Below are 18135 nucleotides of genomic sequence, written 5' to 3' on the forward strand. Positions count from 1 at the left end.
GGCCTGGCCCACAGGCTTTCTTTCTTCTTCTTCGATATCACACGTGAGTTCTTTTAATGGCGGCTAGTGCTCCTCGCCAGGGCCGCCGAATCCGCGCGCATCCGGCGTGTCCCCGGGCGGGCGCGCGCAATTTGTGGGGTGGTGTTCCTGGCCCGGGCCCTTAGGACCCTGACGCCTGACCATCGGCCGTCTCTTGTCTTCCAGCAAATGGCGGATGACGCCGGTGCTGCGGGAGGGCCCGGAGGCCCGGGGGGCCCCGGAATGGCGAACCGCGGCGGATTCCGCGGAGGCTTCGGCAGCGGATTGCGAGGCCGAGGTCGCGGCCGGGGCCGGGGCCGTGGTCGGGGCCGCGGAGCTCGTGGAGGCAAGGCCGAGGACAAGGAGGTGGGTCCGGGCCCCGGGCGGCTGCTGGGCTTCGGGGGCGCCCGGGGCAGGAGCCTTTATACCGGCTGGTCCTTTTCTCCAGTGGCTCCCGGTCACCAAGCTGGGTCGCCTGGTCAAGGACATGAAGATCAAGTCCCTGGAAGAGATCTACCTTTTCTCCTTGCCCATCAAGGTAACCGCGCTGCCCGTGTCCTTTGCAGTTTTTGGGGTGCCAGCAAACGTCACCGTTGCTGCGGATTCAGTCCGGGCGGGGCCCTGGGGGTCTCCACCGCGGGACTGAGCGCCTTTAACCTCCTTCCGCAGGAATCTGAGATCATCGACTTCTTCCTGGGGCCATCCCTCAAGGACGAGGTGCTGAAGATCATGCCCGTGCAGAAGCAGACCCGAGCCGGGCAGCGGACCAGGTTCAAGGTATCGGGGTGCCCCCCGCCGGCTCCCCGCGTGTGTGTGTGTGGGGGGGTTCGGGGCCCTCCCGGCTCTGCATGGTTGCACTTGCTTCTAAACGTGTGGCTTTCGTATTGGGGAGGGAGAGAAAGGAGCTTCTCGAAGCCTGGAGTGGCCTCGCGGTAGCCGCTCTGTCCTCGAGGGGCGCGACAGCCTCTGGTGCGGGAGTCTCGGGAGTGGGTCGTGCTTGTGCCCGTGGTCACTGTGCCCTGCCTGCAGGCATTTGTGGCCATTGGGGACTACAACGGGCACGTCGGCCTGGGTGTCAAGTGCTCCAAGGAGGTGGCCACTGCCATCCGAGGGGCCATCATCCTGGCCAAGCTGTCCATCGTCCCCGTGCGCCGGGGCTACTGGGGGAACAAGATCGGCAAGCCTCACACCGTGCCCTGCAAGGTAGGTAGGCTGGCACGGTGCCCCCAGGGGAGTACACCCCTTCTCCACCTGTGTCCTCACTCCCCCCCCGTCCCCCCAGGTCACAGGCCGCTGCGGGTCTGTCCTGGTGCGCCTCATCCCTGCCCCCAGGGGCACTGGCATTGTGTCAGCCCCCGTCCCGAAGAAGCTGCTGATGATGGCTGGCATCGACGACTGCTACACCTCGGCCAGGGGCTGCACTGCCACACTGGGCAACTTCGGTGAGTTAGGTGGCTCCGGTCCAGCTACTTGGGCAGGACCCTCACCAGGCAGCCCACCCACTCCTGGTTTATTTCCCCTCTAGCCAAGGCCACCTTTGATGCCATTTCCAAGACCTACAGCTATCTCACCCCCGATCTCTGGAAAGAGACGGTGTTCACCAAGTCTCCTTACCAGGTACTGCCTTGTCCGTCGCCCTGACTCTAGCCCTAAATCTTAGACTTGGGTTTCTGTGCACTGATGCCTGGCTGTCTTGCTAGGAATTCACCGACCACCTTGTGAAGACCCACACCAGAGTCTCCGTGCAGAGGACCCAGGCTCCAGCTGTGGCCACGACATAAGTTTTTGTACGAGAGAAATAAAAGTGATTACTGGTCAAAGTTGTCTGACTTCTTATTTGTAAATGTCATGGGATTGGGGTGTGTTGAAGGTGACAGAACAGACCAGTTTCAAGACGGATTTTATTTAACAGTTTCATTGACAATTACAGGGGGCCCAGGACCCCTTCAAGCCGCAGCTGCCTCTTTGGCAGCCTTTCTCTCCTCCAGCATCCTCTGCTTCTGCTTCGCCAGGCACTTCCGGGCTGAAAAGTGGGCGCCCAGGTCATGATCTGCGGGGAGAGGACAGTCAGACGAAGGGCAGAGGGTCGGGAGGGTGGGCCAGGCCGCGCGGGGGTCACTCACAGCGGTCCTGGTAGGCCTTGGCCACCTGAGTGAACTGCTCCAGCTCCCGGGCACAGTTCTGCACGTAGCTTTCGCCTTCCCGCTGCTGACAGGCTTTCATCCGCTTCTGGATGATGTTGACAATTTCTTGATCCACGTGGCTAGAGGGGAACAAAGTTGGCTATGGGGCATGTGGGTCCCAGCGGGGCCGCCGCGTGGGCGGGCAGGGCCGTCACCTACTAGTCTCGCAGCCACTGCATTTCGGCCTCGTAGATGCACAGGACGTCCTTCTCCTCGCACTCGGTGATGTCCGGGACGCGGCGGAACTGCCGGTGGTAGTAGTGGTACCTGTGCTTGGCGTGCTGCTGCTCTATGAGCTCTGCAGAGAGCGCGGGGCCGCGGTGAGCACGGCCGCAACCGGGCCACGCCGAGCGCCGGAGGTGCCCGGTTCAGTTCCCGGCACCACAGGCCGGAGCTGAACAGCCGGGTGGGCTGGGGACTCCGGTCTGCAGACTCCCGGGCCTCTCGGAGCCGATCGCATGAACGAAACGGGACCGGGGCCGCTGGGGCTAAGGCGCGACCGCGCGCGGGACCCGGCGTGTTGATGGTCAGCGTGGAGCCATGTTCGCCGCTTCGGGTCGGGGATGGAGACGGGCCACGCGGGCTGCTCCCCGGCGGGGCGGGGCGGGGCAGGGGCCCCTCCGGGTCGGAGCTGAGTCCGCAGGTCCCGGGGTGCGGCCACCGGGGCGAACCCCGGGCGGGGCGACAGGACTGCGGGGGGGGGGGGGTTACCTCTCACGAGTGTCACGGGCCGGTCCACGAGGAGGTCGAACGCCTTGGCCAAATAGGTGACGGGGTTGGGCAGCGAGGTCTGCGGCGAGGGCGCCGGCGTGCGGCGCGGCGGCTCGGGGTACACGTCCTTGTCCCAGTTGTCCGGCATGGCGGCGTCCGCACAGCCCCGGCCACCCCTTGGTCCGCGGCCTTGTTCGCTCGCACAGAGGACGCCCTAAGGCCGTCGCGCATGCGCACGGCGTCTAGTGGGCGCGAGGCACCTTGGGACTTGTAGTTCTGCAGGACCCGGTCACGTGAGAGCTTGGGACAGAGCCTCGGCTCACGGGCGCCCTCTTGAGGGGCTTCGGCGCCACTGAACAATTGGACTCGGGAAAGAGCCTCGACTCACGGGTGCCCTCTCGTGGCACGGCGGCGCTACTGCACTCGCAGTGGCTCTCGGTCTCAGTCTACTATGTGCCCTGTGTTGGCCTGAGACACCGCAGTGGAGGAGCGAAAGCTCTACTGCTGTTCTAAGAGGAAACAGACACCGACAGGTAGCTATCCATTCAGATCCCACCGCATGCAGGCCTCATGCATCACGGAGCAAGATGCACACAGGCCTGATCTGGCGGAGAACTCAGAAAAAGCAAACAAGTGGCAAAGCCTGCTTTTCCAGGAATCCTTCCTTGTGTGGCCTTCACAGGTCTCTTTGAATCCCACTCTATCTACTAGAGTCCCTTATAGACTGGCAGATACCAGTGAAGTTAGGGGTTCTGTCTGGGTTCCCACCGACCGTGAGAGGTGGCTACGACCCTGCATAGGCTCCATTCTGAGGACTTTGGCTCTGGGTACCCCAGGGGCACTATCACTGAGTGGTGCTTTTGTGAGAGAATACAAAATAGACTTTGGAGGGGCCAAGCGGTGGTGCACATCTGGTTAAGCACCCACATACAGTGTGCAAGGACCCGGGTTCAAGCCTCTAGTCCCCACCTGCAGGGGGAAAGCTTCATGAGTGGTAAAGCAAGGCTGCAGATATCTCTCTGTCTCTTTCTTTTTTCGGAGCACTAGTCAGCTCTGGTTCATGGTGGTGTGAGGGTTTGAACCTGGGACTTCACAGCCTCAGGCATAAGAGTCTCTTTTGCTATCCCCCCGCCCACGTATCGTAAGTATTTATTTATTTATTTATTTATTTATTTTGTAATCGCCACCAGGGTTATCACTGGGGCTTGGTGCAGGCACTATGAATGCACTGTTCTCAGAGGTCCTATTTTTCTTTCTTTTTTACTATGCTTGATAGGACAGAGAGAAATTGAGAGGGGTGGGGAGTTCGAGAGGGAGAGAGATGACACCTGCGGCCCTGCTGTGTGTGTTTATTTATTTAAAGGAGGGTGGCTCTGCAGGAGGTGGTGTAGTAGCTGGACTCAAAAACATGGGGCCAGGGAGTCAGGCGGTAGTGCAGCGGGTTAAGCACAGGTGGTGCAAAGCGCAAGGACCGGCATAAGGATCCCGGTTCGAGCCCCCGGCTCCCCACCTGCAGGGGAGTTGCTTCACAAGCGGTGAAGCAGGTCTGCAGGTGTCTGTCTTTCTCTCCTCCTCTCTGTCTTCCCCTCCTCTCTCCATTTCTCTCTTTCCTATCCAACAACGACGATATCAACAACAATATAACTACAACAATAAAACAACAAGGCCAACAAAAGGGAATAAATAAATAATTATTGAAAAAGAGAGAGTCTCTATAAAAAAAAAAAAAAAAGAACTTGGGGCCACCAGACATCATCAGACCGCCAGACTGATGTTCTGGTTTTCTCTGTCTTCCTTGTCCTCCTCCTTATCCTTCTTCTTCCTCGCTCTCTCCTCTTTCATTAATTTATGGACAGATAGTTTTTTCTTTTTGCCTCCCAAGTTATCGCTGGTGCTCGGTGCCTGTACTATGAATCCGCTGCTCCTGGAGGCCATCCCCCCCCATTTTTGTTGCCATTGTTGTTGCTGTTATTGTTATTGTTGTTATAGCTGTTGTTGGATAGGATAGAGAGAAATCAAGAGAGGTGGGAAAGACAGAGAGGGGGAGAGAAAGACAGACACCTACAGACCTGTTTCATTGCTTGTGAAGTGAACCCCCTGCAGGTGGGAAGCCGGGGGCTCGAACCAGGATCCTTGCGCCTGTCCTTGCACTTCGTGCCATGTGTGCTTAACCTGCTGCACTACCACCTGGCCCCCAGACAGATAATTCTTTTTTTTTTTTAAACATTTTATTTATTTTATTTTTGAGAGATATGCAGACAGAGAGATAAACACCAGAGCACTGCTCAGCTCTGGCTTATGGTGGTATGGGGGATTGAACCTGGGACTTTGGAGCCTCAGGTATGAGAATCAGTTTGCATAACCATTATGGTATCTCCCCCACCCCAGATAATTCTTAAAAACAACAGGAAAATGTGCCTTGGTTCCTAGCACCTGTGTCTTTTGTTCCAGAGAATCACTGTTGAAACTGTGCCCCCCACTTCTCCAAGCTGGAGCAGAAAGGCATAGGAACCCTTGCTCTGTGGCTGGCAGCGGCTGTGTGTGTGTGTGTGTGTGTGTGTGTGTTTCTCTTTTCTTTTTAAAAAATATTTTATTTATTTTTAATATATATTTATTCCCTTTTGTTGACCTTGTTGATTTACTGTTGTAGTTATTATTGTTGTTATTGATGTCATTGTTGTTGGATAGGACAGAGAGATATGGAGAGAGGAGGGGAAGACAGAGAGGGGGAGAGAAAGACAGACACCTGCAGACCTGCTTCACTGCCTGTGAAGCGACTCCCCTGCAGGTGGGGAGCCGGGGGCTTGAACCAGGATCCTTACACCGGTCCTTGTGCTACTCCCTTCTTTTCTTTATTTTTTTTAATCTTTATTTTTATTAGATAGAGACAGCCAGAAATTGAGAGAAATGGGGAGAGAGATGGAGAGACACCTGCAGCCCTGCTTCACCACTTGTGAAGCTTTTCCCCTGCAGGTGTGCACTGGGAGCTCGAACCCGGGTCCTTGCACGCTGCAACACGTGCGCTCAACCAGGTGCGCCACCACCAGCCCCTCTTTCTGTTTCTGTTTCAGCAAGAACCGGGGAAGCTCTTCACACATCAGTCTGCAGGAATGGATGTCCAGTTACAGTCACCAAATCCAAAAGAGTCACTTAGGCTGGACACCTGCCAAGAGCCCGGGGCAGTGGCCTGGTCCCAGGAAGGGAGGAGGACCAAGGATACGGCTGCACGGCAACCTGACCTTCAGGGCAGCTCCCTGCCGGCTCCCTGAGCACCAGACTCTGCCCCAGGAGAGTGAGGAATGGGGGGGACTAGGAGAAGGAAAAGCCAGCATCTGGGCTGGCTTGCTCAGTGCAGAGATAAGAGTGGGGGGAAAGCCGGACTGCTATCACGCGGTGCCTTCCTGGGACAAGGTGGCCTTTCCTAGGAAGCGCCGTGTGCCAGGCCTCGGGCAACTGTCTGTGTCCTGCTGGCTGTTCCTGTCCTTGGTTTCACTCTCATCAACACAGTGCACACACCCAGTCTGCTCTTGGCTACCCTTTTCAGCTGGCTCCCAGGTGGTTAAGGCAGGTCACCGACTGCGCGCCTGACAGCAGCACCACAGGCTGTGTCCCTGGGCATCACGGAGGGGACTGTGGACTTCAGAGCCGCAGAGAATGTAGTCACAGAGTGGTCCAGGATACTGGATAAAGCACTGGACTCCCAAGCATGAGGTCTTGAGTTCAATCCCCAGCAGCATGTGTACCACACTGATGTCTGGTTCTTTCTCTCTCCTATCTTGCTCATTAATTAATAAATAAAATATTAAAAAAAAAAGAATGTAGTCACAGAAGCACCCATGATGAGACCACCAGGCCCGGGGCTGGAGTGCTGGGCCATGAGGTGGCACTGGCAGAGGGGCACCTGGCGATGGCGGGTGAGGAAAAACTGTCCTGGAGGCTGGAGGCCTTCTGCCCCTGGGAGGTCAGGAACCTCGTGGGTGTGACCAGGTCCAGCCTGGGGGAGGCGGCCCCCTCCTGACACCGCAGCCCTGCTGCCAGGAGCTGAAAGGGCTCCCCTGCCAGGGGCTAAATCTGGGTACTGGCTGCTGAGTCGGTCTTGCCACTTCAGCTCCGGCGCCCAAGGGGAGGCCCCTTCTCTTCCTGACCTGCAGGGACTGGAACCCGGATCATGGTCAGTGGGGCCGGAGCCACCTGCTGGCTTCCTGGGGAGGGGCAGGTGGGGTTCTGGAGCCCCTGCAGGGCCTGCAAGGGAGCAGGGGACTGGACTGGAGGGGACAGCAGAGGCTGAGCCAGGCAGGAGAGGTGCCCCCTCCAAGGCCAAGGCCAGCCAGGAGCTGGGTGCTGCCCCCATTCCTGCAGACAGGTGTCAGGGGCGGAGGGGGACACTGGGACCTTGGGCTGGGCTGGTTCTGTCTCAAGTTGGACTCCGGGGTCATCCTGGCCCCCATGGAGACCCTGGCCCTGACCCGCTCCCTGCCCGCAGTCCCACCGGAAGTTCTCTGCACCTCGGCATGGACACCTCGGCTTCCTGCCCCACAAGCGCAGTCGCAGACACCGGGGCAAGGTGAAGACGTGGCCGCGGGATGACCCCAGCCGGCCGGTGCACCTGACGGCCTTCCTGGGCTACAAGGCCGGCATGACCCATACGCTGCGTGAGGTGCACCGGCCTGGGCTCAGTGAGTGCCAGGGCTGGGGGCTGGAGGTGGGGGGCACCCTCTGGGCATCATTGCCTCCAGTTGACAGAAGAGGGAACTGGGGCAGCGTGGTCAGGGGAGGAGGAGCTGCAAGCATAGGTGGATGCCCACCCATTGTTCCTCCTCAGGGGGCTGTGGGAATGGCCAAGGTCCTGCTCTCCCTTTTCTGGATGGGAATGGCTGTAGGGTTGGGCCTATGCTGAGACACTAGACAGCCATTCCAAGGCAGCCCCCCAGCCCCAGCTCTCAGAGAGAGAGAGTGTGTGTGTGAGCTCTGACCTCCCACAGCTGCCCAGTGACACCCCCACCCACTCTGCAGCCCCTTTAACTGTCCTCAGGCTGAGTGGAAGAGCCTTCGGAATGATAAGAGTGTGGCTCGGGGTGTCATGCCTCTGTGATCACTGACATTTAAAGATGGGGCTGGGGGCCAGGTGGTGGCACACCTGGTTGAGTGCACATATTATAATGTGCAAGGACGGGAGTCCGGTGGTAGCGCAGCGAGCTAAGCGCACGTGGCGCAAAGCACAAGGACCGGCAGAAGGATGCCGGTTAGAGCCCCCGGCTCCCCACCTGCAGAGGGGTCACTTCACAAGTGGTGAAGCAGGTCTACAGGTGTCTGTCTTTCTCTCCCCCTCTCTGTCTTCTCCTCTTCTCTCCATTTCTGTCTTATCTAACAACGACGACATCAATAACAACAACAATAATAACTACTACAACAATAAAAATCAAGGGTAACAAAAGGGAAAATAAATATAAAAAAAATTTAAAGAAATTAAAAAAAAATATGCAAGGACCTGAGTTCAAACCTTCTGTCCCCACCTCCGGGAGGAAGGCTTCACAAACAGTGAACAGTGCTACAGGTGTCTCTCTCCCTTTATTTTATTTTATTTTATTTGCCTCCAGGGTTATTGCTAGGGCTTAGCACTAAGAATCTACTGCTCCTGGCAGACATTTTTACTGGATAGGACAGAGAGAAATTGGAAGAAGAGGAGGAGATAGAGAGGGAGAGAGAAAGATAGACACCTGCAGACCTGCTTCACTGCTTGTGAAGTGACCTCCTTGCAAGTGGGGAGCAGGGGGTCCTTGCACCGGTCCTTGTGCTGTGTACTGTGTGCGCTTAACCTGCTGCGCTACCGCCCGGTCCCCTTTCTATTTACTTACTTATTTATTTATTTATTTATTTATTTTACCAGAGCACTGTTCATCTCTGGCTTATGGTGATGCAGGAGATTGAACATAGGACTTTGGAGCCTCAGTTGTGAGAGTCTGTTTGCATAACCATTATGTTATCTACCCTTCACCCTTCTATTTTTTAACATTTATGTTTATTTATTTACTAATGGACAGAGACAGAGAGAAATTGAGAGGGGAGGGGAAGAATAAAGAGAAAGAAAGACACCTGCAGCCTTGCTTCACTACTTGTGAAGCTTTCTCTTGAAGGTGGGCACCAGGGGCTTGAACCTGGGACCTTGCGCACTGTAATGTGTGTGCTTAACCAGGTGCACCACCGCCTGGCCCCTCTCCTTTTTTTTTTTTTTTTTTAAAAATATTTATTTATGCCCTTTTGTTGCCCTTGTTGTTTTATTGTTGTAGTCATCATCATTATTATTGATGTCGTCGTTGTTGTTGGACAGGACAGAGAGAAATGGAGAGGAAGGGGAAGACAGAGGGGGAGAGAAAGACAGACACCTGCAGACCTGCTTCACTGCCTGTGAAGTGACTCCCCTGCAGGTGGGGAGCCGGGGGCTCGAACCGGGATCCTTCCGCTGGTCCTTGCGCTTTGCACCACGTGCGCTTAACCCGCTGCGCTACCGACTGACTCCCCCCACTCCTTTTCTATTTCATCCTTCCTCTTAATTTCTGGATGTCTCTATCAAATAAATAAGTAAATAAAAAATATAAAGATGGGGCCAGGTGGGTGGGTGGCCTGCTGCTTCCAGCCCAGTGCTGCATGTGGCACTCCCTCTTACATGGGGGTATTAAAATCAGTCCCTTGTTTACAGTGGGGCCTGAGAGGTGTCTGGCCTGGTAGAGCAGGGGAGCTCAGTGGATGGCATTTCTTGGATTCTCCTTTTTCTCTCTCTTCTTTCTCTCTTTAATTTGTTACCAGAGCCCTGCTCAGCTCTGGTTTATGGTGGTACTGGGGATTGAACCTAGGACCTCAGAGCCTCAGGCATGAGAATCTCTTTGCAGAACCATTATGCTGTCTACTGTCTCCCCAAAACCAAAGGAAACAAAACAAAAAAAATGTTCATTGGTTAGCCAGAGACCAAGCTGTGGGCGGCAATCAGTCTTTGAAGGGGGCTGCCTGGTGAGCCTCTTGTTCTCTCTGGCCCTTCCAGGCAGGAGAAACGGAGGCAGGAGAGGCCCTGCTCAGGGTTGAGCAGGGGAAAAGGGTGTCTCCTACGCATGGGCCTCCAGAGACACCTCCCTCCCTTGTCTCGTGCAGAGATTTCCAAGCGGGAGGAGGTGGAGGCAGTGACCATAGTGGAGACCCCTCCTGTGGTGGTGGTGGGCGTGGTGGGCTACGTGGCCACCCCCCGAGGCCTGCGGAGCTTCAAGACCATCTTCGCTGAGCACCTCAGTGATGAGTGTCGCAGACGCTTCTACAAGGACTGGTGAGGGGGACCCCGCAGGGCTGTGGGCGGAGGTGGCCGCACACGGAGAGTGTGAGCCCACGATGGAGAGGATCCACCCCCAACCCCGACAGAGGAGCTCAGGGGGTGCACTGGCGTGTCTGAGTTGGTGCTGAGCTTCCTGGCCACCAGGGAGAAAAGGAAGTAAGAAAAGGAAGTAGTAGGAGGACGGGAGACGGCTCACTCTGTCATACTTGAGGACCTGGGTTCAAGTCCCTGGGCACCAGATGGGAACAACATGCAAAAGGGAAATTTCACAAGTAGAGCACTGCTGTGGTGTCTCTCCTCCTCCTCCCTCTCTTTTAAATCTTGATTGTGCTTTATTATTTTATTTTATTTTAAAATATTTTATTTATTTATTTATTTTCCTTTCTGTTGCCCTTGTTTTTATCATTGTTGTAGTTATGATTCTTGTTGTCATTGCTGGATAGGACAGAGAGGAATGGAGAGAGGAGGGGAAGAAGGGGGAGGCGGGGAGAGAAAGACAGACACCTGCAGACCTGCTCCACCGCTTGTGAAACGACTCCCCTGCAGGTGGGGAGCTGGGAGCTCGAACCGGGATCCTTACGCCAGTCCTCAAGTTTCGCGCCATGTGCGCTTAACCCGCTGCACTACAGCCCGACCCCCTTTATTTTATTTTTTAAATTATCTTTTTCTTTTTTAAAAAAAGAATTTATGTATTTATTCATGAAAAAGATAGGTGGAGAGAGAGAGAAAGAACCAGACATCACTCTGGTATGTGTTGCCGGGGATTGAACTTATGACCTCGTGGTTGAGAATCCAATGCTTTATCCACTGTGCCACCTCCTGTACCACTTCTTAAAGTTATATTATTTATTTATTCGTTTATGTGCTAGATGAGACTGCCAGAAATCAAGAAGGAAAGGGAGAGAGAGAGACACCTGTAGCCCTGCTTCACTTGCAAAGCTTCCCCCCCCCGCAGGTGGGGACCAGGGGCTCAAACTCAGGTCCTTGCGCACTGTGACATGCGCCCAACCAGGTGCGCCGCCCCCGGCCCTCTCCTCCTCCTCTTCCTTTTCCCTCTCTGTCTCACTCTTTCTTTTGTTTTTATTTTTTTATTATTTATTTTCCCTTTTGTTGCCCTTGTTGTTTTATTGCTGTAGTTATTATTGATGTCGTTGTTGTTGGACAGGACAGAGAGACATGGAGAGAGGAGGGGAAGACAGAGAGGAGGAGAGAAAGACAGACACCTGCAGACCTGCTTCACCGCCTGTGAAGCGACTCCCCTGCAGGTGGGGAGCCGGGGGGCTTGAACCGGGATCCTCACGCCGGTCCTTGTGGTTTGTGCCACCTGCGCTTAACCCGCTGCGCCACCGCCCGACCTCCTCTGTCTTACTCTTATCTGGAAGATAAAAGTTGGGCCTGAGAGGTGGAAATTGTGCGGGTTAGAAGTCCTGGAAGGACAAAAAGAAGAAGAAAGAGAGAGAGAATAGGAAGGCAAGGCCAGCCCTCACATCCTCCCTGCACAAAGCGGGTCCCGCAGCGAGATGGGGTGTTGCCCACTGTTCAGGGTGCTGATGTGAGTGTGGGTGCAGGGCACTTATGAGCTTAAATGACCAGCAGTTTGAGAATCTGAGAGGCCCCACACCCTGCCACCCACCACTCACATTCAGGACCTGGGGGGTCTGGGCACCTACTTGAGCAAGTGGGGTAGGCATTCAGTGCTGGAAGACGGAGGCCCAGGGACCTAGGGGAGGCCCTTCCCTGGCGCCCAAGGAGGAAGAGCAGAGGGGTCCCTGGTGCAAGCCCCTGCCTGGAGGGCCCTGTGGCCCCGAGCCCTCCTTGTCATCTGACCCGGCACAGGCACAGAAGCAAGAAGAAGGCCTTCACCAAGGCCTGCAAGCGGTGGCGTGATGCCGACGGCAAGAAGCAGCTACACAAGGACTTCGCTGCCATGAAGAAGTATTGCAAAGTCATCAGGGTCATCGTGCACACCCAGGTGCGCCCTGCCCCCGGCCGCCCATACCCTGGAGCCCGGCAAATGTCAGCCTAAAAATACCTAGGCCTGGGCGCCGGGCCAGCACTCCAGGCAACCGTGCCGGCTGTGTGTCAGCCGAGGTTCAGTGGCTATACCCAAGGGCCGGTTCTCCTGCCAGGTGGTACCATTGGCCCCTGGATTCTGACGTGTGTGTGTGTGTGTGTTTGTGTGATACTCTGGAATGTTCCAGGATGTCCTGTATGGAGGAAGCTTGCTCTTACCCGAAGCACACCCCTTACCAGGTGTCCCACATCCTCCCACCCCTGGCTCACCCTTATTGACATTTCTGGTGATGTTCTGGACGTCATGGCAGACCCGATACCCCCAGGCAGTAGGTGCTGTCAGCCACCTGGCCTCCCAGGCCACCGCCCGCCTCCCAAAGTGATCAGGTGCAGTGGGTCGCTGAGAATGAAGCCCAGCTCCCTGCTCTGGATCTGCCTGGCCTGGCCCTGCTGGCTGCCACCTGCAGCACCGCCATCTCCTCATCAGACTCTCCACTCCATCTCTTTTCTGTCCTGCCAGCACCCCAGGGGCTTCCAGGCCACAGGGCCTTTGCAAACCCACTGCCCACAAAACTCATACCTCTCACACTCTTGTCACCTCTTCAGAGAGGCCCTCCCTGGCCACTCCGTGTGCCGTGACTATTCCCTCCACCCACCCCGGTCAGAAAGCAGCCTTCTCCCAAGCAGCAGGTGCCCGGTCTGCCCCCTGCATGCCCATGGCCAGGCTGAGCATGGGAACCCTGGTGAACGAGCGTGGCCCCCAGCCGGTCCCCAGACTGTGACCCTGTCACCCCCCGCAGATGAAGCTGCTGCCTTTCCGCCAGAAGAAAGCCCACATCATGGAGATCCAGCTCAACGGCGGCACAGTGGCCGAGAAAGTAGCTTGGGCGCAGGCCCGGCTGGAGAAGCAGGTGCCCGTGCACAGTGTGTTCAGCCAGAGCGAGGTCATCGACGTCATCGCCGTCACCAAGGGCAAGGGTGTCAAAGGTAGGGGGTGGGCCCAAGGGCAGCTGCCCGCCAGTCTCCGGGGGTCAGGCTGCCCCCTTAGCCCCAACCATCCTCGCCGGCAGGGGTCACGAGCCGCTGGCACACGAAGAAGCTGCCTCGGAAGACGCACAAGGGGCTGCGCAAGGTGGCCTGCATTGGCGCCTGGCACCCGGCCCGAGTGGGCTGCTCCATTGCCAGGGCAGGGCAGAAAGGCTACCACCACCGCACGGAGCTCAACAAGAAGGTGCGCGGGGGAGACATCTCGACGTCGCGGTCGGCTAGAGCACCGGGCTGTGTACCTAAGATTCCAGAGGACACAGGTTCAATTCCCAGCACTACCTGATGCCAGAGCTGAGTGGTGCTCAGAGCTGAGTGGTATTCCGGTCCCCCCTCCTAGTCTCTTGCTCTTATTATTATTTTTTAAATGTTTAAATATTTATTTATTTTCCCTTTTTGTTACCCTTTTTTTATTGTTGTAGTTATTATTGCTGTTGTTACTGATGCTGTCCTTGTTAGATAGAACAGAGAGAGAAATGGAGAGAGGAGGGGAAGACAGAGAGGGGGAGAGACAGATAGACACCTGCAGACCTGCTTCACCGCCTGTGAAGCGACTCCCCTGCAGGTGGGGAGTCGGGGGGCTTGAACCAGGATCCTTACACAGGTCCTTGCGCTTGGTGCCACGTGCGCTTAACCCGCTGCGCTACTGCCTGTCTCCCATCTCTTGCTCTTATAATAGATAAATAATTGTGAGGTTGGGGTAGATAGCATAGTGGTTATGCAAAGAGACTGTCCTCCTGAGGTTCCAAAGTCCCATGTTGAATGCCCTGCACCACCATAAGCCAGAACTAAATGGTGCTCTGGTAAAATAAAATAATAATAATATTAATAATAATAATGGTGTGTGTGAAGCAGGGACCTCACGAATACATACATTTACTGCAGCAGGGCTGCCTTTTCACTCCGATGGAGACAGACAGAGCCAGAGGCAGTACTGGAGCTGCCCCAGTGTTTGTTGTGGCTCTCCCATGTGGTGCCAGGGCTCAGCTTGGGCCACACACAGCAAGGCAGGTGCCCTACCCAGTGAGATCTCTCTCCAGCCCAATCATACTGAAAAAGAAAAAAGGTGTGCTGTAACGGGGGTGCTGTGAGCAGGCCTTGGGGAGGGGGCTGCCAGCCCCCTTCCCTGCACCCCTGTGAAATGTGCACGGCTCCTGGCCGGCGCTCTTGCCCGCAGATCTATCGCATCGGCCGGGGGCTGCACGTGCAGGACGGGAAGCTGGTGAAGAACAACGCGGCCACCAGCTATGATGTCACCGACAAGGCCATCACTCCGCTGGTGAGGCTGGTGGCGAGGCCCGGGGCTCGGCACAGGGAGCGAGCGGCCCCGGTGGCAGGAGCCCCTGTGCTGGGTGGGCTCCGCAGCGCCAGCCGTGTGAGACTGCAGTTAGGCTGCCAGCAGCTGAAGCACTGACTCCACCCTACAGGCCTCAGTTTCCCCTGTGTAAAAAGTGCAGGCTGGGGAGTCGGGCGGTAATGCAGCGGGTTAAGTGCAGGTGGTGCAAAGCACAAGGACCAGCATAAGGATCCCGGTTCGAGCCCCCCAGTTCCCCACCTGCAGGGGAGTCGCTTCACAGGCGGCGAAGCAGGTCTGCAGGTGTCTGTCTGTCTTTCTCTCCCCTTCTCTGTCTTCCCCTCCTCTCTCCATTTCTCTCTCTGTCCTATCTAACAATGGTAACATCAATAACAACAATAATAACTTAAAACAAGGGCAACAAAAGGGAAAATAAATAAATATAAAAATTCTTTTTTAAAAAAGTGCAGGCTGCTGGAGGGGGATGCACAGACAAGACTTAGGGGGTGGCTCCGAGGCAGCCCTGTCCAGTGAGGAGGGGGAGTCCCCTTGGACCAGGGGTGGGCTGGTAGAGTCACAGTCGCCCCCTTCCTGGCCGGCCTGCCCCCGCCCCATACAGGGTGGCTTCCCGCACTACGGGGAAGTGAACAACGACTTCGTCATGCTGAAAGGCTGCATCGCTGGCACCAAGAAGCGGGTCATCACGCTGAGGAAGGTCAGCCCTGGAGTGAGGGAGGCCTGAGGATGCTCTGCTCTGTTCCCCAGCTTATGGGGTGCAAGAGAGAGGGATTTGGGGGTGGGGGTAGATATCATAATGGTTATGCAAAAAGACTCTCATGTCTGAGGCTTGGAAGTCCCAGGTTCAATCCCACACTGACCACCATAAGCCAGAGCTGAGCAGTGCTCTGGTTAAAAAATAATAATAAGTGGTCTGGGAGGTGGTGCAGTGGATAAAGCACTGGACTCTCAAACATGAGGTCCTGAGTTCCATCCCCAGCAGCACATGTACCAGAATGACATCTGGTTCTTTCTCTCTCTCTCTCTCCTCCTATCTTTCTCATAAATAAATAAAGTTTTTAATAATAAATCAACTTTTAAAAGAATGAGAAGGATTTGGAGAGGAGCTGGGTAACACCTCCCAGCACGGGGTGTGTGTGGGGTGACCCCAGGGGCTGGAAGGGGCCTGGATTCAGCCCCTGACCTCTTGCCTTCTGCCTCCAGTCCCTGCTGGTGCACCACAGCCGCCGGGCACTGGAAAGCATCGAGCTCAAGTTTATTGACACCACCTCCAAGTTCGGCCACGGCCACTTTCAGACGGCCCAAGAGAAGCTGGCCTTCATGGTGAGCCCTCCCGCGTGCCCACACGCTGCCTGCCAGGATGGGGTGGGGGGCTGGCAGGGTGGCTCTGGGAGGCTTTCCTTGCCACACCCCCAAACTGAAGCTCTTGTGCCTCCCCCAGGGTCCGCAGAAGAAGCACTTGGAGAAGAAGCCAGAGACCTCGGGCGAGCTGTAGTTGGCGCAGGGCGCTTGGGGTCTTAGCAAAGCTGGGTTTGCCCCATCTGCCTTACTTGTAAAGGCCCCACTAATAAAGGCCAGAGAAAATTCTTCCCATGGAGTCTCAGCATTGGGAGTGTTATTAGATTCTCAGGCCGAGGGATGGGACACCCTGAGCCTCTAATGCGGGAAGCAGTTTCTTCTGCCCGCAGACCCAGCCAGACTTGTGTCCACAAGACACTGTGCCCTGAATGCACTGCGCTGGCCCTTTAAAAAAAAAATTTCTTTATTGGGGAATTAATGTTTTACATTTGACAGTAAATACAATAGTTTCTACATGCATAACATCTGCCAGTTTTCCATATAACAATACAACCCCCACTAGGTCCTCTATCATCCTTTTTGGACCTGTGTTCTCTGCCCCCCCCCCCCCCCCCCGAAACCCCAGTCTTTGGCTTTGGTGACGCTGGCCCTTTTATACAGTTGTCAACTTTCCCATAGTGACTCATAGCAACAAGCTCAACATATTACTTTTTCTCTTGTGTATACAGAGTGTACAACTTGTCTGGATTATTAGCTGACTTTTGGGCAGAAGTAGCAGATTCTTTTTTTTAATATTAATTTATTTACTCTCTTTTGTTTTTAAAATTTTTTTATATTTATTATTGTTGTTACTGATGTCATTGTTGTTGGATAAGACAGAGAGAAATGGAGAGAGGAGAGGAAGACAGAGGGGGGAGAGAAAGATAGACACCTGCAGACCTGCTTCACCACCTGTGAAGTGACTCCCCTGCAGGTGGGGAGCAGGGGCTTGAACTGGGATCCTTATGCCCACCGGTCCTTGTGCTTCACGCCACATGCGCTTAACCTGCTGCGCTATTGCTGACTCCCTATTTACTCTCTTTTGTTGCCCTTGTTGTTTTACTGTTGTGGTTATTATTGTTGTCATTGATGTTGTTGCTGGATAGGACAGAGAGAAATGGAGAGAGGAGGGGAAGACAGAGAGGAGGAGAGAAAGACAGACACCTGCAGACCTGCTTCACCACCAGTGAAGAGACTCCCCTGCAGGTGGGGAGCCGGGGGCTGGAACTAGGATCCTTACGCCAGTCCTTGTCATTGCGCTTTGCGCCATGTGCGCTTAACCTGCTGCGCTACCGCCCGACTCCCCAGATTCTTTTTAAAAATTTTTTTTATTATCTTTTATTTATTTATTGGATAGAGACAGCCTGAAATTGAGAGGGGGAGGGGGTGATAGAGAGGAAGAGAGATAGAGAGACACCTGCAGCCCTGATCCACCACTTGTGAAGAGACACCCCCCCACAGGTGGGGAGCAGGGAGCTTTGCACTGGCCTTTGCAGTTCCTAACTACTATGTGCCATTCACCTAGTGCACTACCGCCTGGCCCCTCAACTTTTCTCTCCCCCTTTCTTTTCTTTCTTTCTTTTTTTCTTCCTTTTTTTTTTTTTTTTTTTTTTTTTACCAGAGACCTACTCAGTTCAGTTATGTTGGTGCAGGGGATTGAACCTCAGGTCTTGGAGCCTCAAGTATGAGAGTCTTTTTACATAATTATTATATTATTTTCCCCACCATGAGAGTCTTTTTACATAATTATTATATTATTTTCCCCACCCTGCATTTTCTTTCTTTTTTAAAGACTTTATTTTTTGCAGGCTTTAAAAAAAATTATTTTTATTTATTTATTGGATAAAGACAGCCAGAAATTGAGAAGAAGGGAGTGATAGGGAGAGAGACAGAGAGAAACCTGCAACACTGCTTCACAACTTGCGAAGCTTTCCCCCCTGCAGATGGGGACCGGGGGTTTGAACCAGGGTCCTTGTGTATTGTAACATGTGCACTCAGCCAGGTGCGCCACCACCTGGCCCCTTGACTTTATTTATTAATAAAAAAGATAGGAGAAAGAGCCAGATATCACCCGTACATGTGCCGTGGGGGACTGAACTCAGGACCTCATTGGGCTTGAAAGCCCAATGCTTTATCCATTTCACCACTTCTGGAACCAACTCTGCCATTTTTCTTTTAAAAGTTAACCCTTGGGAGTC

The 18135-nt window shown here is 54.7% G+C and overlaps 4 protein-coding genes and 1 non-coding gene across 6 annotated transcripts in view; 4 read left to right on the plus strand and 1 right to left on the minus strand.

The window, feature by feature from the left end:
• NOXO1 (NADPH oxidase organizer 1) overlaps positions 1-18135 on the plus strand; it is a 62982-nt gene that overhangs the window by 17013 nt on the left and 27834 nt on the right. The gene's annotated exons all lie outside the window — the stretch shown is intronic.
• RPS2 (ribosomal protein S2) lies at positions 28-1838 on the plus strand. The gene is made up of 8 exons (XM_007528019.3): positions 28-43; positions 205-384; positions 467-556; positions 688-795; positions 1048-1221; positions 1301-1460; positions 1544-1635; positions 1719-1838. The coding sequence occupies exons 2-8, from the start codon at positions 208-210 to the stop codon at positions 1797-1799; spliced, it is 882 nt and encodes a 293-aa protein (XP_007528081.1). The 5' UTR covers positions 28-43; positions 205-207; the 3' UTR covers positions 1800-1838.
• On the plus strand, positions 851-983 carry LOC132533260 (small nucleolar RNA SNORA64/SNORA10 family). Its single transcript, XR_009545155.1, has one exon. It is a non-coding gene; the product is annotated as a small nucleolar RNA SNORA64/SNORA10 family (small nucleolar RNA).
• NDUFB10 (NADH:ubiquinone oxidoreductase subunit B10) lies at positions 1902-3140 on the minus strand. Its single transcript, XM_007528018.3, has 4 exons — positions 2913-3140; positions 2361-2499; positions 2142-2281; positions 1902-2068 (listed from the first exon to the last, which is right to left on the minus strand). The coding sequence occupies exons 1-4, from the start codon at positions 3058-3060 to the stop codon at positions 1965-1967; spliced, it is 531 nt and encodes a 176-aa protein (XP_007528080.1). The 5' UTR covers positions 3061-3140; the 3' UTR covers positions 1902-1964.
• Positions 6946-16192, plus strand: RPL3L (ribosomal protein L3 like). 2 transcript variants are annotated; one of them, XM_060172624.1, is made up of 10 exons: positions 6946-7083; positions 7396-7588; positions 10056-10224; positions 12067-12202; positions 13044-13230; positions 13314-13474; positions 14465-14566; positions 15201-15296; positions 15803-15922; positions 16041-16192. In XM_060172624.1, the coding sequence occupies exons 1-10, from the start codon at positions 7081-7083 to the stop codon at positions 16092-16094; spliced, it is 1221 nt and encodes a 406-aa protein (XP_060028607.1). In that variant the 5' UTR covers positions 6946-7080; the 3' UTR covers positions 16095-16192. The 2 variants fall into 2 exon arrangements, with proteins under 2 accessions (XP_060028607.1, XP_007528078.2); XM_007528016.2 differs by having other exon boundaries at positions 7066-7128.

Source organism: Erinaceus europaeus, chromosome 15, assembly GCF_950295315.1.
Source record: "Erinaceus europaeus chromosome 15, mEriEur2.1, whole genome shotgun sequence".
Classification (NCBI taxonomy): domain Eukaryota; kingdom Metazoa; phylum Chordata; class Mammalia; order Eulipotyphla; family Erinaceidae; genus Erinaceus; species Erinaceus europaeus.